Source organism: Amphiura filiformis, chromosome 12 (genome assembly GCF_039555335.1).
Source record: "Amphiura filiformis chromosome 12, Afil_fr2py, whole genome shotgun sequence".
NCBI lineage: Eukaryota > Metazoa > Echinodermata > Ophiuroidea > Amphilepidida > Amphiuridae > Amphiura > Amphiura filiformis.
This window is the reverse complement of record NC_092639.1, coordinates 35,047,577-35,070,611: the sequence shown is the minus strand read 5'-3', so window position 1 is coordinate 35,070,611 and position 23,035 is coordinate 35,047,577. Positions and strand designations below refer to the sequence as shown.

General features: G+C 36.9%; 1 protein-coding gene across 1 annotated transcript in view; it reads right to left on the bottom strand.

The window, feature by feature from the left end:
- Positions 1-959: 959 nt before the first annotated feature.
- Positions 960-23,035, bottom strand: part of LOC140166115 (cleavage stimulation factor subunit 3-like) — an 83,360-nt gene continuing 61,284 nt past the window's right edge. Inside the window, 7 exon segments of the mRNA XM_072189501.1 lie at positions 960-3,062; positions 3,817-3,877; positions 7,238-7,332; positions 10,687-10,855; positions 15,097-15,195; positions 18,407-18,465; positions 18,468-18,496. Of these exon segments, the coding sequence (XP_072045602.1) occupies positions 2,878-3,062; positions 3,817-3,877; positions 7,238-7,332; positions 10,687-10,855; positions 15,097-15,195; positions 18,407-18,465; positions 18,468-18,496 (697 nt within the window). The 3' untranslated portion in view covers positions 960-2,877.

Sequence of the window (23,035 nt, the reverse complement as noted above, 5' to 3'; positions counted from 1 at the left end):
TCATTTTGCTTGATCACATCACATATATCACATTTATTTCACTGCCACTAAGATAAATCACACCATTTGGCAGCCAACAATAATGGCACCAGTATGACTACACCCATAACAGCTCCCCATTTTACACCTGGGTAGAGTAAGATAAGAGAAATAGAGTCTTGGCCAAGGACAAAACATGATGACCCTGTCGGGGTTCGAACCCATAATCTTGTATTCATGAGTCAAATTCTCTAACCATGAAGCCACCATACTCCTGGAATACAGGCATGGACAGATAATAGTTGTATACCATTCATCAGTACATGTATACGGTAATCACAATGGTGCCTGGCCCATATTCACTTTACATATGGTTTGATTCAATCAAATATTCTTAAAGTTAATACAGTGAGAAGATAGAATCAGACATTGTACACTGGAACATCTTCAAGGTAAACTGTTGTGCAGTTATGTGTACAAGTTGAAAGTGTTCCTTGTGTGCAATCTCCAATTTCTTTCCTCCTCTTATACTTATATTAGGCAAAAAAAAAAGGGTTTGTCTCAAAGCTTGCACGCGCGTTTGTAAAATCGCACAATTTGACAAAAAAAGAAATGCGGAAATTTTTTTTATTTCATAATTTTTTTTATAGTTTTTCCAGAAAAAACTCGGCGAAAATCAGACTTTTTTTCTCAAAATTACCAAAAAAAGTTGTGAATTAAAAAAATCACATTTCGCATTTGTTTTTAAATTTCTCGTGAGCTTTGAGACAAACCTTTTTTTTTTGGCCTTATGGATAAGCATCATTTACTTGATCTCATGTGATGGTGTATAATGTCTGAATGGGCTATTCAATTTAAAATCTGCAATACACCTGTGGCAGACTTCACTAAAGTTTTCTACAGAGGCAGCATATTTTTCAAATGTAATTGGCTTAATCATTACGAAAACCATACTCCCCCTGTTTTTATGGCTTTATACATATATCTTCTACAACTGGAGTGATTAGTGAATATTTCAAATGGAAGTTACCCAATTGTCTATTTCATTTGAAAGCCATGCTTCTTCTGTAGAAGTCTTTAGTTAAATCTTTCACGGGGGAGTATGTATTCGAAATGGAATGGCCCAATGTTTTAATGTATATTAGCCTCTTTCCTATATTACATATGATTTGAGGGGGCCCATTGTGATATTGCAATGCCATCCACACACTGAGATTTCTTATTACCGATGACCCAACTTTACTGTTATCACCAAACACATAAAGAACAGTCACAGGTTCAAACAACCTACAACAGGCACATTCCACAGAAAATATAAAACATCTCATATTCCTCAAAAACACTATTGGTAATGCCCACTTCTATTATTACATCTTCTGTTTGAAAAAAGGATGCTATCACACCACACCACTCAACCAGCACAGCAGCTGAGCTACGTTCTAAGTGCTTGATTGCTTCAATATGGGGAAAATTTTCTGATATCAAATGCATTTCATTTTATTTTGTTTTATTATTTTTTTATTTGCATGGAAAATCAAGAGTTTTGCTCAAAATCCAAAAGATAATTTTGTTTTCTTTAGTGTGGTGTAATTTTTTTTTGGTTGGAGTAGTTAATATAAACTACGCAGACAAGAATCCAACCATGTTTTGCCACCCAATCATTTTCCTTTATTTCCTGAATTTGTTATAAAGCACTTCCGAATTTCTCTTCCTCGGCACTTGGAAGTTGGTATTTTAAGGGTTGTATCCAGATATGGATGAGATGTAGATGTACCTAAAACATCCCCCTGATGAATGGTTGGGGGAGTTGGTGGGGTAGGATGGTAGGGGTAGTGGTGTAGAGTGTTAGGGGTTGTGGGAAGTCAAGTATCATTCTGTATAATGGTAAGAACTGGGTCTTTTTATCAGCATTGCTTCCCTCAAAAAGGTCACTAGGCTGTTCCAGTTGAAATCCATACACCCCCTATCGAAGACATGACCTTAACCTCTAACAAATGGGGTGTAGATTTCAAATGGACTCACCCATTCAGGTAACCTCATTTGAAATTCACACTCCCTGTGTGGAAGATTAAGATCATGTCTTCCATAAGGGGTGTATTGAACTGGCGGCCGTGTTGGAGGTATAGCTACAAGTATTTTAGAATGACGATTGAAACGCCTGATTGAATCATGCCTGGTATATTCAGCTCTACCAAAGCCTAGCCTAACTGACATTTTTGGAGAAATGAGTTACATGTATCAACACAGGAAGATCAATGGATCTGATATCAACCTATTAAAAACATAAAACACTTACTTTTATTCGAACCCACAAGCACTAATAAATACCCAAATTAGGATGGTTTGCCATGTACACACGTCTATGCAGGCTGAGTACAGTTTTAATCCATTACCTCATTTTGTCAATTGGGCCCTTTTGCCATGACAGAGTGGTACTGTTTTCTCTGGAATCTATCTTGGGAGTACACAGTGTTTGATTGACATAGTATTGCATAGGGTCTATACCAAGAATCTGCCCTGTTCATTCTTACACATCTTCAAGGCATGTTTAACTTTGAGATTGGTGTGTAGCTTAGACATGTACACCCTTGAGTCCGATGCAATTTGCTGCATCTCAGGCAGGAAGAAAAGAAGGGCAACCCTTTGGAGTCATAAATTTGTTCCATTATGACCAGGGTTGTAGCTATAGTGGGCGGTAGTGAAGCAAACCACTCTGCTGCAGGTGTTGCACTGGAGCCCACCACGCAGAGGCCAAAATTGCACAATTTGATTGAATTAGTCCAGCAGTTGGCCAATTTTGGCAACAAATTGCCAAATATGCACGATTGTCATCAAATGCTACTGAGTAATAAAACAAATCCTAGCTACAACCCTGATTACGACTCTCCCATCCCAGTCCTATCTAACCCTCTTCTGCTGTCTACTTCTGTAGATATCATGTACAGGTGCGGCCATCTCTTCATCTTCTTCATCCGAGTCATCACCCTTATTGCCGGCTCTTTTCCTCTTGGTTGCTTTGTCTGCATCTGATGCGTCATCTGCATTGGAGTTGACGCCATTCTGCACTGGGTCTACTAGTGCAACTACAAAACAAAAGGAAATTTTAATACAAAATTATTTTACAGTCCATTGCAAGGCTTTGCAGCACAATAATTTATTATTGTCATGCCTTTGATGATTTGGTCTTCCAAGACTCACTATTTACCACCCATACTATGCTTGTCTCCTAATCAAGCACAAAGTTATGACAGTTGCAATGTGTTTACATTGTGACATACGATCAGGATCTTATTCGCTGAACAAGTTGTGTGAGGGTCCCATCATCATAATGAGCTACAGGTATTCATTTAGGTATTAGCAAGTGCAGAGGATCTCAACAGGACATGCAGTTTCATTAACATTTCTTCATTTATAACATGTATCAATCCGATTTGTTGCTGCTGATGTTGATGTTGAATTCAGTATCGTAGCCAGCATGGGGGTAGACTCCCCCCCCCTCCGGAAACCTGAAATGGGGGCTGGGAAGCAGAAAAATAAGGACTGAGAAGCAGAAAAATGGGAAAGAGAATGAGAAGAAGGGGGAAACGGGACAGGGAGGAGAAGGAGAGAGAGAAGAAAAATAAAATTAGGGGAAGGAAGGAGAGAAATAGAAGGGTAAGGGGAAAGAGAGGAAACGGGGAAGGGGAGAAGAGGGAGAAAGAGAAGGGGACTTCACAGCGTATAATAGGGACGATACTGATGTTTGCCCCCACCCCCGGACTGACAATGCTGGCTACGCACCTGGTTGAATTGTCATATAGTGCTGCATACTTTCCATTAAAATATCTCTATACTTACTTTCTGGAATGTGGCATTCTGCTATCAGTTTCATAAGGTCATCGACCCTTACAAATGGACCCTGTAATAGAGGAAAAATTTCACATTAACTATAAGATGTAACACAAGGTGTACTAAAAAGTATGTTAAAGCCATAGTGTTGATCTTAATAAAATTCTATATACAAAACAAGTATTACCAAGAGCTCTGGCAAGAGTTGACCCTTTAAGGGAATCAATTTGCTGTTTGTTTCTATGAAACCCTTAAGGGGGTACTACACCCCTGTCCAATTTTGTGCCTATTTTTGTATTTTACTCACAAATTATAGCGCATTGGTGACAAGTAAGATATGTATATTATAGGGGCAAGGACTACAACTACTGCACTGGAAATTTTATTTCAGCACAGACAGCAGTTGTGGAGTTGCAGTCAAAAATGAGGAAAACCAGTATTTGATCAATAAATCAATAACTACTTGCCTTGAGTTGCTGAATTTTCAGAGCAATAGTTGTAGTCCTTGCCCCTACAACATGCATATCTTAATTGTCACCAATGTGCTATAATATTTGAGTAAAATACAAAAATAGGCACAAAATTGGCCAGGGGTGTAGTACCCCCTTAATATAAAATGCACTTGAAGGGCAGAATAACATTTGTCCACGCCCGAATTTGAGATTTCTTGATACTTATGAATACTAAAATGTATTCTTTCACCTGAAACTGTTTAAATATAACTTTTTAATATTTCCTGACATTTTTGCTTCCTTGACTCTTTTCCTTTGTAAATGTAAGTTTTATATACTTTGGACATAAAATTCAGAAATAGTGATGCTCGAAAGGTTAATGTTCTCAATTATGATTACTCTCTGTATTATATCTCTATAGCGCATCTCAATGTAGTAGCATCTCAATGGTCTCTCCACATCCTGTCAGTAGGCTCTTATTATAGTGTGTATGTCTTTGAGGCAGTAATTTAGATACTGTTTTTTATTGTACAGCGTGTCCCAAAAGTAACTTAACATTGTGAATTGGCCATATCTCAAATATTTCCTACTTCATACCAAAATGGAGAACATATTCATATAGATTGATCTTTTAGAATTATTCTGATACCAAAAACAGCATTATTGATGACCCTTTGACCTTACTGTGCGACTGTACATATGTGTGTATCAAACCCACAAAAGCAAACTCATGTGTCCTTTGTTCAAGAACATGAATGATGTGCTTCCCTGAACAATAGAGTTGGTTCACTCACTGCGCACGCTACATTTAGGTATGAACATTCATGGATTACATGGCTTAGCGTAAGCGTGACTGCTGTTTTAGATTATAATTAGGATATATTGACAATATTAAACTTTACTTTAAAACAGTTGAAATGAAGATGAATTTCCTATAGATCAACGTATTCAGGTCGTATGGTTATTTGCCGAGAAAAAGTCGGACATACTCACTGAAGCAATGTTTAGGGAACAGTTTAATGTAAATTATGCACTACCCAGCGAAATACAATCCAGCAACTAGTGCTGAAATTCCCATCAACTGGATCTGTTCATGATCTACTTCGGGCAGGACGCGGAAGAACAGGAAGATCGGCTACAAACATTGATGTCATACAAAGAGCGGTGGCGAAAAGCCCAAGGTGATCAGTACGTCAACTTTCAATGGAGAACAACGTACCGCGTACAACTGTTCATCGAATCCTCAGAAAATATCTTAAGTAGTTTCCATATAAAACCCAGATAAAACAGAAAATGAAGATTACGCATTGAAAACAAACAAACAAACAATCAAACAAACACAGCCAAATTAAACAAAACAGATTTTAAAATGATAACACGTTATATCGTGTTCACGTCTCAAATGACGAGACTTATTTTGCGTTTATAAAAGTGGGTTTTACGGTACGGTAGATATCCATTAATTTCATGCCAAAGGGTCATGACCACATAGGCATGTTTGGTATCATAACATTTGTAAAAGAATTATCTACATACTGTGCAATTTTTGTAACAACACTATTAACCCAACGCAAGTTATGGCAAATTCACAATGTTAAGGGACTTTTGGGACACCCGGTATATCCAAATGTAATGATGTACAGTACACATTTTTTGGAAAGGAAATGATGCATGGAATCCAACTAGCATATCAGATTCCTGTAAAAATATAAGTAGTACCATCTCAATGTTCTCTCCACATCATGTCTTATTCTGTATGTCCTCGAGACAGCAATTTAGATACTGTTGTAAAGTACACATTTTTTATAAAGGAAATGATGCAAGGAATCCAACAGCCCTCGAATTAAGGATCTGAAGGGGCACAGCAACTTTTTTTAGGGCAAGTTGATAATTGCCTTGGATTTTCACTTAAAAGGCAAGGCAGCACAGCAATTTGTAATATTTCAAAAAGGCATCACGGCAACTTGAAAATTTGAGAAGGGCACCACAGTGAAGGCAATTTTTCAAAAGCGAATAGATGCATTGCTGCACAGCTGAATTTGACACCAAAGTAAAATTCGACTCTCAACTTTACACTAGAACTAACCTGATTGCTCAAAAAACCTGCTTAAATAATACAAAGCAGTCAAAAATTAACAGTTTAATTTATCCCTAGTTCTGAGCTGCAAAACGGACTTGAAACAGCTGTAACTTTCGGTAATAATATTGATCAAATTCGCCGGGATAAAAACTATTTCGTGCAAAACATATCTAGAGATGGGCTCACATGTACAAGATAAGACGATACCGGAAGGGTATCGCCATCGGTTTGCAATGGGAAGTCAATGTTTGCTAATCGAGAGATCAATAATTGATTTGCCCAGCACTCGGATTTTGTTCACGACATGAAGTCAGATTTCTAGCAACCAGATAATGTATAAAAGCTGATGTGATTGGCTGAATATGTAAGCTTACGTACCTAGGGTACATGTAATGAATATTAATTCACAACAAACTATTGATTGATAGCTGGGTTACGATGCTCAAAATAGCGATCGTGTTCAAGATTTTTGATTTTAATTTTCCACAATTTTTCGGGGTTTTAACCAGTACTTGTAAATGATTTTATAATGAAGGGGCATGGCTGGCTGGCTAGGGCACCCACAGCAACTTCATTAAAGGGCACGGCAAGTAACTGCCGTCGGTAAAGGACATATTTTGAGGGCATTACGGCAATGGGGGTGGGCACCCACTGCAATATACCGTCGGTGCCGTGGGTTAATTCGAGGGCTGGAATCCAACTAGCATATCAGATTCCTGTAAAAATGTAAGTAGTACCATCTTGATAGTCTCTCAAAGTTCTCTCCACATCATGTCAGTAAGTATAGTCAAAAATAATGAGCAGTAAAAATGAGCAGTTTTTGAAAAAAATCATGCAATTTGATTGAATTTACTGCTGCATGGAAGACATACAAACTATAACAAACATGTACACTAACCTGAAAGCACACAGGAGGTGGCATTTTTGTGAGCACTTGAGCTGCAGCTGGAGGAAGCGGAAATACACCACCAGGAACAGGGTGTGATCCAGGAGCTGTCAAAAGAACAGGATAAATCAATTTCATTTATTTGACCTTTATTCTGGAAAAAAAATTTGTTCAATATAATAATATAAGTACTCACACGGTCTACTAAGAAGTATTACTATAATGCTCCCAAGGCAGTGGCGGTGGGGGGAGGGGGCATGAGGGGAAAATTCCCCAGTCAGAACTCTTGCCCCCCCTCCCCCTGTTGCCCCCCCCCCCCCCCCCTCCAGTAAAAACCCACATTTATGAAAATTTCACCTTTTTGCGGTAATTTTGCGCAAAATTTGTTGATTTGCCCCTCCCTGAAATTCACTTCGCCCCTCAATGCCCCCCGCAAAAAAATTCCTGACGCCGCCACTGTCCCAAGGACCAGATAACAATAAATAAAGAAGCGAAGCTGAGGCAAATTGGCACTATAATAAGGAGGCAAAAAATCAGAACCATTCGGATTCTGTCTGTTGTCTAATTGAACCATTATTTTTCCACTCAACCTTTGATTTAAGAGATTTAAGGACATTTTAGTGTACCTGTTACATCCTCCAACTTGAGATTTTTTCAGACATTCAATGGTACCTTTTGTATTTATAAATTCATTTGGATTATAAAAACATAGACACTACTTTATGGAAGAACACATATGTGACCCAATCTGATCCACTCAGGCCAATCTCAGTAACCAATCTACTTTGAAACTTTTCAGAGGATGTTTAAAGGCATTCCCATAACCCAATGGGGTTTCTGACCTTGGTATGTCTGGCTTTTGTACACATGTGGCATAGTTGACCATACCTTGCATTGGGATTGTGTGCAAATATCTTTTGTTTTCATCCTTTTATTTAACATTCAAAACATTGAGACTTATGAATAAAATTAATGCAGTGGGACAATATGACTGTTATAAGTCTCAACAATTAGCTTGTTGGCTGCAGTTTTAAAATTACCATTTTGTGTGTGTGGCAATGGGGACTTTGCCTTTAAAGTTAGGTTATATTGATCAAGTTTCCCAATCATAGTGCATTGTAGGAATACCTTTAAGCCTCCTCTGGAAACTTCTGTCACACCCATAAAAATGATTACATGCCAATGTGCACACCGTTTAGCGAGCATCGTTACTGCGCAGTAACAATGTGTGCAGTGCAGCGGTCAGCATCTTGGACAACTATCTAGTTACTACCACAAGGAATAAAGCAATTCTGTCGTGGTAACTTTGTAACTCGGCCGCGATTCAGCTTTCTGCGTGCGCATCCGTGTGACAACATCACAGGTCTAACCGCAACGGTTTATGGGATTGACCTAAAAGGTCAATTAAGACCATTCTGTAATGGTTCTGCCTGATACTACAATGATCCTCAAATGAACAATTTGTAATCTTTGTCACATACTGTAAAAGTCAATATTTTTGCGATTTTGAAGATTTTGTCCATTGCGCGAGAATTAAATTTCGCGGTTTTGATATTGATACAATAGAAACCTAATGCAAAAGGTTATTTTCGGGAGTTTTTATTTTTGCAATTTTATGTCCACTCGTGAAATTCACGAAAATAAAAACCTCGCGAAAATTTCTACTTTTACAGTACTCTTTCACATATCCCAATGTATATAAAACTAGGTGATCAAAGATAATCTGCTGTGCATTACGTTAAGAATAACATAAGAGTAAAAATACAGTGATAAGATTTGTGAGTTGTGATAAACACATTTCGCTTTATAGATTCTCCAGTCGGATAACTTAGAAAACAAAAATAAGAGATGGACGACAAGCGAGATTAGACCGAACGTGATATGCAACTGGTAAGTTGCACGATTACCAAAAATCTCAGAAACAACTTTTTTGGCACAAATGCCAAAAACCTCTAGCAAGTTGTTTAACTGTCAAAAATCCCAAATTCTTTGTGAAGATTCCTTTTAAATGGTACTGCATGCATGTTATAGATCTAGTACAACTATTTACATTCTTAGCCCAGAAAGAAGTATTAAACAGTATGCCTCGCAGTGGAGGCATAAAGAACCCTTTTTGATTGCATATACGATCCACTGCTCAAAACAGTGTCACCTATTAGAAACATCAACAGGTTCCTGGGAAAATGCAGATGTGAGTGTTATTTCATTTAATTTCTCAAGCATTAGTGTTTTAAAGTGGCTTTTAACCGTTTTTCTACAATAGTTCGCAGCAACAAATTTTGATTCTTTATATTGCTTTTATTTCAAGTGTTTACTGAAGAAACAAGGGGCGGTACTCGCGCTCTTGTGACTTGTAACATATTAAAATTAACATATGTGACACAATCTGGTCCATGGGGGCCAAAGGAGGCATTTTTGAAAATTGAGCTATTGTAATTACCACATTATACATACAATAGGTTATCATTTACTGAAAACACCAAGTGTCTAGCATACTTGGTTCTAGTGTTCGAAATATGCCTCAAAAAGTTACCGGCCAGCCGGGCCGGGAACTAAATACCAGTCAGAAAAGTTACTGGCCAGGCCCTATTTCGAACGCTGCTTTGTTCCAAAGTTATGAAGTTTTTGGATGTTTATTTTCTTATGTATTTTATTGTTTTTTTACTCCATATTTTTACCTTTATATCTCAGTTTCAAATTTGCTGCCTTTGGCCCCCATGGACCAGATCGTGTCACATATTTGCAACAAAAAAAAGAAAAAAGAAAATCAACTGACCTACCAGTCAACTTTCCCATTTTCCCACTTGAGAGCAACACAGCAAATTTGCATTTTTTTGGCCTTATTTTGGACATCACATTAACACATATTCTGAATCAGACACATGCAATAGTCCATTTGGTTACCACAAGGCAGTATCTTCAGTACTTTGTTGCAGTTACTATGTGTGTGTACAGACAGTGGCGTAGCCGGTGCCCCCCCCCCTCGTCATGGCCGTCGGTTCATGTAAGGCCGTCGGTAGAATGAAGGTGTTGGTGAAAAAAAAATTGGGTTAACAATAGGCTATTATTCACCCAGGGTGACAGAAAAAAGGGGAGAATTATCAAAAAAAATTGTGAATGAAATTGAATTTTACATAAAAATTGTGTGTTTTTATGTTGATATCGCCTATTATCCTTTTTTTTTTGCTCTTCAGTTTTTCAAACCATGCAAAAAAAATTTGGGTCAACAAATCACAACTTCCGTCGGAAAAAAATATTTCAGTCGGTACATTTACAAGTTGTGCCCCCTCGGTTCAAAAATCCTGGCTACGCCACTGTGTACAGATGCACTGACTTTGATAGCATATGTAACGCACACAATTCAATAATGCATCCACTGGACCACCCTGATGTCACTGCATCAAGGAAACCAAATGGACTACATATCGTTGCCATCTTTATTTTCAACTACATGTACTTACGAGCAAAGGCTCTTGGTTTATAAGGCAACATTTGATCCAGGTCTGGTCTTGGAAACTCTGTTTTCTTGTTTTCAGGTGTGGCTTCTTCCTCCTGCTGACTTTGTGATTCATCGACAGCCATTGACGGTGTTACTGTTGTTGTTACAACTGTATGTTTACGGAGCAGATCCTGAATAATACCATTATATATAAAACATAAGTTAGGCATTTTTAGGCCAAGAAAAAAAGAATGCATGTCTCAGACACCGCGTGCATTGCTATGTGAAATCAATTTAGCGCTTAGCGCTACACGTTGGCTGTGTTTTTTGTTGTTGTTTTTTTGTGGTTTTTTTTGCCCCTATGTTCATTGTCAGTATCGTATAGCGATCCAATTTTGTCTTTTTTTGCAGTTTGGTTGTTGTTTTTTGCCATTATTTCGCCATGATTGTAAAAGAGACAAACAAAACTATTCATTGTGTATATATACATTACTATGTTTCTGTATTTGAGTATCAAATATTGTGCCTTGCCTGTAAAAAAAAAAATAAAATATCGCATATCGCATAGGTCATATTCTTAAAAAAATTTAAAAAAATGCATAGCACTTAGCTTTTTTACCAAATGTGTCTGAGACATACTTTCTTTTTTATTTGGCCTTAAATAGAAAGGATTCTTGTTTTTCATCGTGTAAGATTTTGTAAATATTCAACATTATTACAGTAAAACTATGGGGAATCTTAGTATTTTTAATTACATGATATTTATGCAATGAGAAGACAGGATTGAAATTGAATCAAAGCTGGAGAAGCAGTACATAACAAGAAAAGCCAGAACCACCAGCCAGTGACCATCCATTTCATTCCAAAAATAGCCATAACATATAATAATACATATTCCAGTTATACATTTTCCCCCCAAATTTGTTAATTTTATTTTTAATCTTCCTTAAATCTGTTGACTTTCTTCTGTTTTTCCCCTCTATTTTTTTTCTTTCAAAATGCAAAATTCTAACCCAAAGGGGTAAAATTATTCTCTCCCCTTTGGGGGCAATTAATGGAAGAATAGACGCCCCTGCTTCCTGCATTTTTATAGCAGACCTTGACGTATATATTCCTGTCCCATCTTATCCGGTTGTGTTGTGACTGATTGATACCTTGAGATCCGCTTGGCGGATGAGTCGGATGTTATGAATTCCTGTCTTTAGTTATTTATTACAAATTTTGTAAGAACCATTCTTGTCTACATACAGTGGTCTTGATTCAAATCTTTTAGGGCTTGGTCACCCACCTTTGTACAGCATTTTTGTAGGACCTGAGAGCACATCAGACATACCAAATTGCATTCTGAATATGGGCAATGTCCTTCTGATGTGCTCTCGGGTCTCACAAAAAATATGTGAAAACATCGCTATCTGAGCCCTTAAGTTGCATAAAAATAGTTTTGCAATAAATTTTGTATAAAACTTGAAAGTACTTGACAGCTCATAGGCATTACATATACTAAATAAATTACAAAATTGTAAAACGTTTTGTAATTTCCACGAATTAAATTCTAAATTTATTTGACAGGAAGCTTAGAACACCAAATTAAAAAACAAAGTTGACAAAGTGCAAAAAATTAACATGCACGAAAATGTCCGCTTTTACTGTATTAAATATTTACATTTTGCAATATGTGTGTATTGGGATTTTATTTTTAAATATTTCATAATAATCAATAAACATTTTACAATATCCTAAACTTTCAATTGTTGACAACATCCATGGGATTAGTGTTCCCTTCAAGGATAAAAAAAGTCCAACATAACAACATAAAACATAACATAACAGAAAACTTTTGGTGCGCTGCTCCTTATGTGACAAGCTTGAAGCACTTACAAAGTAAAAATAAAAACATCTTAAGGTACACAAAGCAAAAACCTTAAGTAAATAACGTTATAGAATCACTCTTATTATTGCCTTTACCCATTCTCAAATTCTTCTGGGCCAATTTCCCAACTTGCTGGGTCAATAAGCTCCATATGGCTTTGGAGGGAACACTGCATGGGAACATGGGCAATGGAGTAGGGGTGGGAGGGGGACAGACCTCTTCAGTAACCTGAAAACATATGACCCTTTTGTAATCAACACATGTTTCTATGAGTGATGTCAATCTTCACAATTATCATTCTGATCGCTATACCTGGCATCTAGCCAAGACAGTTTTTCACTTTCTGTGTAATTTGGCAATGAACAAATTTACAATTAAATAAGCATATAACTACAAATGGACATCTCGATCAGCATTCGAATTAAGAAAAAAAAGTGGTTGTCCACCGGACAACCAGGTAACAGTTTTGGTTGTCCGCCAAATATTTCAGTTGTCCATGATTTTCCAAACAAATATGCTACAAAATCTGACATTTCTTTCGATCTCCTCCTGAAATCATCACTCGTTTTTGTTTTCGCAAAATTAACATAATAGTAAATGCTAAAAATGTGCTAATTATAGCAGATACAAAAAACAAACAAAAAAAAACACTTGAATAGTTTGATTTTGTTTTTAAAAATTGGTTTTATTCATCGTAAAGTTAATATAATTAGGGAATCGTATATTATTTTTTGAAAAATTTACTTGAAATGTAAAAAAAAAAATATTTTCGCTTGTTTTGGTTAATTTGGACAACCGGATAACCACTTTTTTGAACGCTGATCTTGATTCTGCTGAAGTGTATCAGGCAGAGAGTGTGTATCGTGCTCTAGCTCAATAAGTAATTTAATTAAAAAAATTCAGCACCAACTCAGCTCCTAATCTATGTATATTAACTTAACACATCAGAATTTCTTTTTCGAGAGGGGGCAAGGGGAGTGTATTTCAAAAGGGGACAAAAACCAACATATTGTGTGCAAATTGCCACAAAATGGGAAATTTTCATAATTTTGAGTTTTTACAGGAGGGTGGGGCAAGAGTTCTGACTGGGGAAACCTGCTGCCAGGTCTGCAAAATATGTTTATTTCCCGGCAAGAGAGATACATTTCCCTTTAACTTAGCAGAATTCCCCTCCATTTCTTATATACCGTAACCACCCATGTATAAGCTAACCTTTGGCTATAAGCCCACCCCCTATTTTTCAAAACATTCAGGGAACAAGGGTGCACTCAGGCAAGTAGATTGCCAAATTGCCTATTTTTTTCCAGACCTACTTGTTGCTGTGATCTGTTGAGTTGAACCAATCTAGTGGTGCATACTAATTTCAATACCCCAAACAAATTATCAAAAACAAAAAGAGCAAAAGAGAAATCAAATATTAAAGGAGGATGGTCTGATCAACAACCTCATCCCCACTTTCTCTCCATCAACACTGAGATAATGGTATTACAACTTATTCTTGACACAGTATTCTATTGAGCCTTCAAATACTGTTTGAAATACACAGGACAGGTATTCAAATACTTTGAAAGGTAGGGTCTGAAAGGTAGGGATAAAAGTCATTCAACCAAGCTTGAATAGGATGTAAAGCATGTATCCAACACTTTACTTGGAAAACTATGTGATTTCTAAACTTGAATGGGATGTGTCATCCTCTTTTAACATACTGTTTAGGTTGTCAAATGGATTTGCTTCATTGTTACACTTAATAATTTGCTTGTAGGTCTAAAGCCCCCAGTGGGGTCCGGGGAGGATGGTGGGCACCTTGATGGAGCATGAGGTGCAAAGACCAATAATACTGCTGGATATTATTACTATTACTGAGAATTTTGGGGCTTAAAATTACTTTTAAAATTTGTTGCGATCAAAAATGTGTTTAAAAAATGTCACAAATTTGGAATTCCATATTAATTTGGAAAACCTATCTCAGATCATCACAACATTCTCTACACATTCATTTCATACTGGATTATTGGAAGTACTGGAATACTGGAAACTAGAATTTTAAGGTTCTCAGGTTGCGTGGTTCTCTACGCAAAGTGCCTGCCGCAGTGCCTCCAGCATCATTTAAACTGGAGAGATTTCAGCTGTGGGGGGGGAATTCAGATTCCCAAAAATTAAATCTTTGTTAATGAGCTACTAAATTAGTATATTTTGCAACGAAATGGAATTTGAAGACCGCATATTGTCACCCCCACCAAGTCACATCACTAAAAATTGCACTATCAACCCGGACGGATGGACGGAATGAAATTTATGCAAATTTATGTACATGAGCTACCAAATTAGCATATTTTGCAACAAAAACCTAATGGAATTAGGCTTATTGCCACATCTCATCCAAATCACATCACTATATGCCTTACCAGTTCCAAGAAATCACACTCACATCCTCAGAAGGATGGACAGACAGTATTTTACAGTATTTGTTGCATTACGTTGCTTGTATCCCAGGGATTATTGAAAGTCTTATAAAATTTTTTATTTATGTTAATGCAAGTCTTATAAAATCTATTTACGTACCTTGTATCCAAGGGCCTTAAGTTCTGCTTGTGAACACGGGAATAGATCCAAATAACGATATCTATCGACCAGCAGGGCTGCCTCTCTGTCTTTGTATTCCTGTATATACCAAAACAAGATATTGATCAATTGTTTATCCTTCATCATTTTGTCTTTGTATACCTATACATACCATAACAAGATATTTATCAATTATTTATCGGTCATCATCTTGCGTCTTTATATTTCTGTTTATACCCATACATACCATAAAAAGATACTATCAATTATTTATCCTTCATCATTTCATATGTTTTTATTTAATTTATTTCACATTTATCTATTTCTTTATTCATTCATATTTATCTTTCCCTTTATATACGTGTGTGATCCTGGGAAGTGATCACTTGCTGCATATTTTAACCTACTTTGATTATAGATTCCCAGTATTTTTCTTCTAGACCGAATTATATTTACATAAATGTCTGCCAAGGTCAAAGGCCTACATCCCAGGGGCCTCACCTTGTGAGTGTTACTGTTTGATGGTTTACAAGCATATTATAAGCCATGGTTTTGGGTGCATTTTCAGCAAATTTTGGTACAGTGATGCCTGTTTTTGGTGGGTTTCAGCAGAGACAACTGAACTGAGGCCAAATTTGGACAGAATCATCCACCCAATGTCACTTTAAAAGTTGAGTACCTCCCAGGTATAATCGGAGCCTAATTATTTACATAAACGTCTGTTGAGGTCAAAGGCCTAAATCCCAGGGGCCTCACCTTGTGAGTGTTACTGTTTGATGGTATACAGGCATATTAGGGGTGGTGCAATAATTATGTGTACCCGGGGTGAATTCTCAAAATGGTCTGCCAAAATCGCTTGTTCCCCCTTTGGCCGTGCTAAAAAACTTTGCCCCCCCCTTTTGATGTTCCAAAAAATCTTTGCCCCCCCTTGGCCCCCCTTACACATGCAAGATTTTGGGGAACCCGAATTTAAAACCTTAAATTGTCTTAACATATAATGCGAGCGCAGCGAGCAGGAAATCTTGCATATTGGAACGTGTTCGTAACGCTTTCCTCACGCCTTTTAGGGCGTAATATAGAACGGTGCCCAAAATATCTGTGCCAAAAATTGCTTGCCCCCCTTTCGACCTGCCAAAAATCGCTTGACCCCCCCCTTCGACCTGCCAAAAATGCTTGCCCCCCTTTGGCCTGCCAAAAATCTTTGCCCCCCTATAATTCACCCTGGGGTACACATAATTATTGCACCACCCCTTATAAGCCATGGTTTTGGGTGCATTTTCAGCAAATTTTGGTACAGTGATGCCTGTTTTTGGTGGGTTTCAGCAGAGACAACTGAACTGAGGCCAAATTTGGACAGAATCATCCACCCAATGTCACTTTAAAAGTTGAGTACCTCCCAGGTATAATCGGAGCCTAATTATTTACATAAACGTCTGTTGAGGTCAAAGGCCTAAATCCCAGGGGCCTCACCTTGTGAGTGTTACTGTTTGATGGTATACAGGCATGGTTTTGGGTGCATTTTCAACAAATTTTGGTGATGCCTGTTTTTGGTGGGTTTTAGTAGAGACAACTGCACCCAAATTTATTTTATTTTATTTTATTTTATTTTACAAATTCGGCTAAAAATACATCAAAAAGCAAAGTAAAATTACGCAATACATACAAAAGGAAACAAAATTATGTTTTTCCACCATTTTTCTGTGATTCCTTTTCTCCCAAGAAGGTATCAAATGAATCAACACTCCTTTAACACGCTACTAACCAATCAAGGGTCATGCGGAGTTTGATTGACAGTGACATCAGATGCAAAATAGTCATTTTAATTCAGTCTCGGATTATAATGGCGAGGTAATAGCAGGTACCGTAACCACTCGGGTATAAGCCCACCCCCCTACATGGCAGATTTCACTTAAAAAATGGGGGTGGGCTTATAACCAGGGAAATGCTAGTGCTTGAATTTTAAAATAAGAACAATTATCCCCCATTTGTCATTTGTATATGCCCAATGTACCAGTAATTTCTATCATCTATGTCAATTTCTTAAAATTATAAGTGTGGAATGTTAATTATCAACTGAAATTTTTTAAATATTTGTTCTTAAATATGAGAGCAAAGCATTGATTCGATTTAAGAACTTGGCCAAAATTTAGTACTGGGCTTATACCTGAGTGCACCCATGTTCTCAGAATGTTTTGATAAATAGGGGGGTGGGCTTATAGCCGAAGGTGGGCTTATACCAGAGTGGTTACAGTAATGACAAGTCTAACAGACCAGGATGCAGAACACAACGAGGATCGATTAATGATGCAAGATTTAACAAATATTTGAATATTAGACTAGGCATGATAAAATTGGCTAAAATTAAAATGTACAAAATGCAGGGTGTGTCAAAAATGCAGTGTGTCAAATTGACACATTTTTTAAAACTTCTGTTGAACTTAACTGCCTTTGTGCTCACATTTATTACCCCCCCCTGCATTTTGTACTTGTGTAACTACCCCACAGATCGATCCTGTCTACTTTTTTTTTTCATTCACATGGCCTGAAACTGGTGCAAGCCAGAAATTGTGCGTACATTAGGCAGAAAATAAATAATGTGCAGAAATATGGGAAAAAACAGCCTGAATTCCTTGAAACATCCCCATGTTGACTCAAAAATCAAAAATAATAAAGGGTCAAATAAATAGAATGTAAAATACAGAGCCAGAAAAAGCATGAATTCAACCTTAAACCTTGGAAACTTGTATAACTACCCCACAGATCGATCCTGTCTACTTTTTTTTTCATTCACGTGGCCTGAAACTGGTGCAAGCCAGAAATTGTGCGTACATTAGGCAGAAAATAAATAATGTGCAGAAATTTGGGAAAAAACAGCCTGAATTCCTTGAAACATCCCCCACGTTGACTCAAAAATCAAAAATAATAAAGGGTCAAATAAATAGAATGTAAAATACAGAGCCAGAAAAAGCATGAATTCAACCTTAAACCTTGGAAACTTGTATAACTACCCCACAGATCGATCCTGTCTACTTTTTTTTTCATTCACGTGGCCTGAAACTGGTGCAAGCCAGAAATTGTGCGTACATTAGGCAGAAAATAAAAATGTGCAGAAATTTGGGAAAAACAACAGCCTGAATTCCTTGAAACATCCCCCATGTTGACTCAAAAATCAAAAATAATAAAGGGTCAAATAAATAGAGTGTGAAATACGGAGCCAGAAAAAGCATGAATTCAACCTTAAACCTTAGAAAAATCCTGCTGGTATTACTTGTTTTCTTTCCAGTACAATGCAAAGAAACATACAATTTACCTCTTTAAATGTAGTTAATCGTCTCTTCTCGATCTTCAGTATACTTGCCAAGTCTCCGACGTGGACTCAAAGTCTTCAAATGTGACCACACTTCACTAGTAAAATCAATAAAAGACAAATTCTTGGTAAAAACCGCTGTAAATGGCATTTTGATGCATTTTTTTATTTAACTTGTTCAGGGCAAATTTTTAAGTTTAGCAATCAATCATAATATGTCACTGTACACAGTATGTCTTTACAGGTTATCGATAAAGGTAGTTCCTTTTCCAACTAAAAATATTTACATAGTTCTACACTGATATGACGGAGAACGGCTTCTCTGAAATATTTGGTTCAAAAAGTTTTAAAATATACCTTTGAATGTCTATTAAATCTCTTCATTACCAATATATTTGCTTTTTACTCCTTCTTAAATGGAAAAACTTTTCGATTTGGATGAACTGTGAACTTGAATCATTTAAGACGTCCACGTCACACATAATAGAGGGTACGCAATACGACGTCACTCATAACAGAGTCATCATCATTTAAATAAAATTCTGTCCTCCATAAGGTACCACGGGAAAATGTGCATGATATAATACAATAAAATGTGTGATAGGTATGAATTTTTGTTAGATTTGATCTAGAGACCTGTCCCTCTGTCATCTTAAGGCAGCTGTGTACTCTAGACATTGTTTCTTTCGCAAAATTGAGTTTTTTGATATGTTTGTACTTTGTTATGTTTTTATAAATACAAGGAATGAAAATCCAGATTTGTAAACTCCAACTGCAATATTTTAAGGATTTTATTTCCTTATTCCACTCATGTTTGAAATTGAAAAGGAAAGAAAATCTTTGTTGAACCAGCAGGGTACACGCGCGCAACAACGCATCGCGTATGCGTATCGCGCAATTTGTTAACGCACAAATACGCTACGATATGCGACGCTTATCTGCATGCGTGGCGCATCTTATGGAAACACCACGGAAGCACTGATTTCACAAAAACCTAGTGGTCAAATGGCTCCGCTTTTAGCTGATAAAATGTGGGTTTTTTCAAGTTCTTTCCCCGGTTTAAATATCAAGTTATGAATGGATTTCGCTCAAATTTATCAAGGGGCTGTGGATTTACCCGATGTTCACGTAATATAAGGTATAAAAACGAAAACTGCCGATTCTCCTGTGAGATTCGATGAAAGTGCAAAATGTGACCACTTTAAACTTCAACGGCCATTATTTCAATGTTCATTTTCTCGGTAAAATGACGATTTAGGTACACGATAACTCAATAAATACAGCATCTATAGGTAAGCAAATATGATCATCGTAAAAAGCATGATCGACTCAAAAAACGGTTTTCCGATTTTAGGCATCATTTTGTGCAAATAGACGTTTGTGAATTTAAAAAAGTTCAATTTGATATATAAAATATAAAAAAAATAAAAAAAAAACGTTTTTGGAATGGAGCCTCAAGATTGAGCTAAAAACAAAATAAAATATTTTGCAAATAGTATTTTTTTGTTATGATGTACCTAGCAAATATTGCCAAAAACTCACTTTTTGTGATTTTCTTCATAATTGTTGTTTTTACCCCAAATCTGTATTTATATTAAGATTTATTGATGTCTTGCCTTCATAAAAATGTATACTTTTATATGTCTTGCTAAATAATTACAAAGTTATTGCACTTGTACTACATGCATGTCTGAGAGTACACAGCCTCCTTAAGTTATCTTAGAACTGTCCTCCAGCATGGCTGCCATTTCAGTTTTTATACCATTCAGGTTGGTTTATTGCATACACTCTATACTGTAAAAGTGGACATTTTTGTGTGATTTTTTGTTCATGCTTCACCAACTTTGAACTGCTTACTTACAATGACAAAATGGATATTTTCCATGTACAGTAATGTGATAAACTACAGCAACAGTTGCGCATAATTTACTCTTTCCCTTGAGTAGGCAAAACAAGAAAATATTCATGCTTGACCAGGATTTGAACCTAGGACCCCTGGGTATCAAAACCAGTGCTCTTGCCAACTAAGCTATCAAGCTAAAAGAGTGCTGGTCTAGATGATTTAGAACATTGGGCCTATAAAGTATTATAATATAACACTTCAATGCCATTGGCTTCCTTGATAGCTCTGTTGGTAAAAGCCCACGTCTAAACGGCTTGAAGAACTTAGGCCAGAGGCTGATAAGGCATGTGTAAATGTTCGTACAAGAGCGAACAGAAAAGCTTCTCAATCAGCAATCAATAAATCGGCCATCAGACACCATGTTCTTGAAAAAGACCATATCATTGACTGAGAGGAGGCTGAAATTTTAGGTAACGAGGTAGATAAATACAAACGATGGATCAAAGAAGCAGTGAAAATCAGGCGGCAAGGCACCACCATGAATGACGATCTTCTGAAGAAGAAACCAACTCATCAGGCTCTAAGTCACGTGCAGATGGGAAATAGTGTTCCTTTATGATGGACACATTCCGTCAGCCCCTTTTTGATAAAATGTGCCCAAAGTACTTTTTCCGGCGGGTGCTCCTACAATGGGGGTCACAATTACAAAAAATGTATTCCAAGGCCGATCAATGGTGGTGTTTTGGTGTCTATGTATAATATTTGTGGACATGACAAAGTTACTTAGATAGCTTATAAAATCCAAAATGGCTTCTTTATATTCCAAAATTCAAAATGGCAGCCAAAAAATAGGGAACTTTAGGCAAACTTATTTGAATGGCTTTCTCAGGCCAATGGTCATGATTTGAGTGGCTACATGTAAGTATATGTTTGTGGACATGACAAAAAATGGCTGCCTGCCAAAATACCCTCAGCAACCGATCGAAAAAATGAAAAAAATTGAAATCTTGGGCCAAGTTTTTTTTTCAATCACTTTATTTAAGGGGGTACTACACCCCTGCCCAATTTTGTGCCTATTTTTGCATTTTTCTCAAAAATTATAGCGCATTGGGGACAAGTAAGATATGTATATTATAGGGGCAAAGACTACAACTACTGCAATGGAAATTTTATTTCGGCACAGACAACAGTTGTGGAGGTACAGTCAAAAATGAGGGAAAACCAATATTTGATAAATAAATCAATAACTACTTGCTTTGACTTGCTGAATTTTCAGTACAGTAGGTGTAGTTCTGGACCCTATACTATACATATCTTACTTATCAAAAATGTGCTATAATTTTTGAGAAAATGCAAAAATAGGCACAAATTGGCCAGGTGTAGTACCCCTTAAAAGAAACCTTAAATTATGACAGTATCAGGGACATTTTATTTTGTTATTCACTCACTTTATTCATTATTTCAATATTTAATAAAAATATACAAACAAAAAGTATTTCCATTTAAATTCAGTCCAAGTTCAATTGGCCTAACGATGGTTCTACAATTAGCCCAGTTTGCCTTGGACATGTGGTGAGCTACACTTTTTAGTAAAATTCACTATTTTAGCTGCCATTTTGAATTTTGGACAATAGGGCAGCTATATTTTGGATTTTTTAAACTAGCTAAATGACTTTGTCATAACAATTAGTGGGTTTTTAGCAGGTTCGCTGTCGGACAAGTTTAGAACTGTCAAGCTTTCGTCAGGAGTAGCTCTGACTTATTCAGGACAAAGTACCTAAGAATGAGACATGTAGACCACCCCTTGCCTACTGATGACTCTGAAAAGAGCCGTTCTTGTTTCTGTAGACACGGGGAGGCGAGATCTGCTTGTTCTATGTTGACAAGGGGCAGTCTTCAGTGAACAGCTCTTTTCAGAGTCATCAGTAGGCAAAAGGGGCGGTCTACATGTCTCATTCTTAGGTACTTTGTCCTGAAGAAGTCAGAGCTACTCCTGACGAAAGCTTGACAGTTCTGAACTTGTCCGACGGCGAACCTGCTAAAACCCACTAATTGTTATGAATTTCCGTCTTAAAAGCCTATCCCACAATTTGACTTTGTCATGTCTACAAACATATTCCTGGACACCACAATCACCACTATTGGCCTGAGAATACCATTCAAATAATTTGGACTAATATATGCCATTTGGCCGCCATTTTGAATATTTGGACATATATGGTAGCCATTTTGGATTTATATAAATTATGTAAATGACTTTGTCATGTCCGCAAACATATACCTACACACAAATTGCCACCATATGTCCGAGAATGCCGTTCAAATAAGTTACAATAATATTTGGCATTTTGACAGCCGTTTTTGTTTTTATGTAAATGACTTTGTCATGTGAACAAACATATACCTAAACACTCAAATCACCATCATCAGCCTGAGAAAGCCATTCAAATACGTTTGCCTAATTTTCACCATTTTGGCCGCCATTTTGAATTCGGAATATAAGCCATTTTAGATTTCATAAGCTATCTAAATGACTTTGTCATGTCCTCGAATACTACATAGACACTACATGAAGGAACATTATTCTTTGAGTCATGAATACGATCAACTACTGCAAACAACAACACACCCTGGGGATGAGAGTAGGAGGACCAGAGGTGATGCAGCGGCTGTATTGGCGCATAACTGATGAAATCTTCCGCACGGAAGACGAAACGTCTAAAACGTGAGTAAAGTTCTGGACTTGTACAACTAAATCTGATATTAAATTTATCTATATTAGTCCTGAT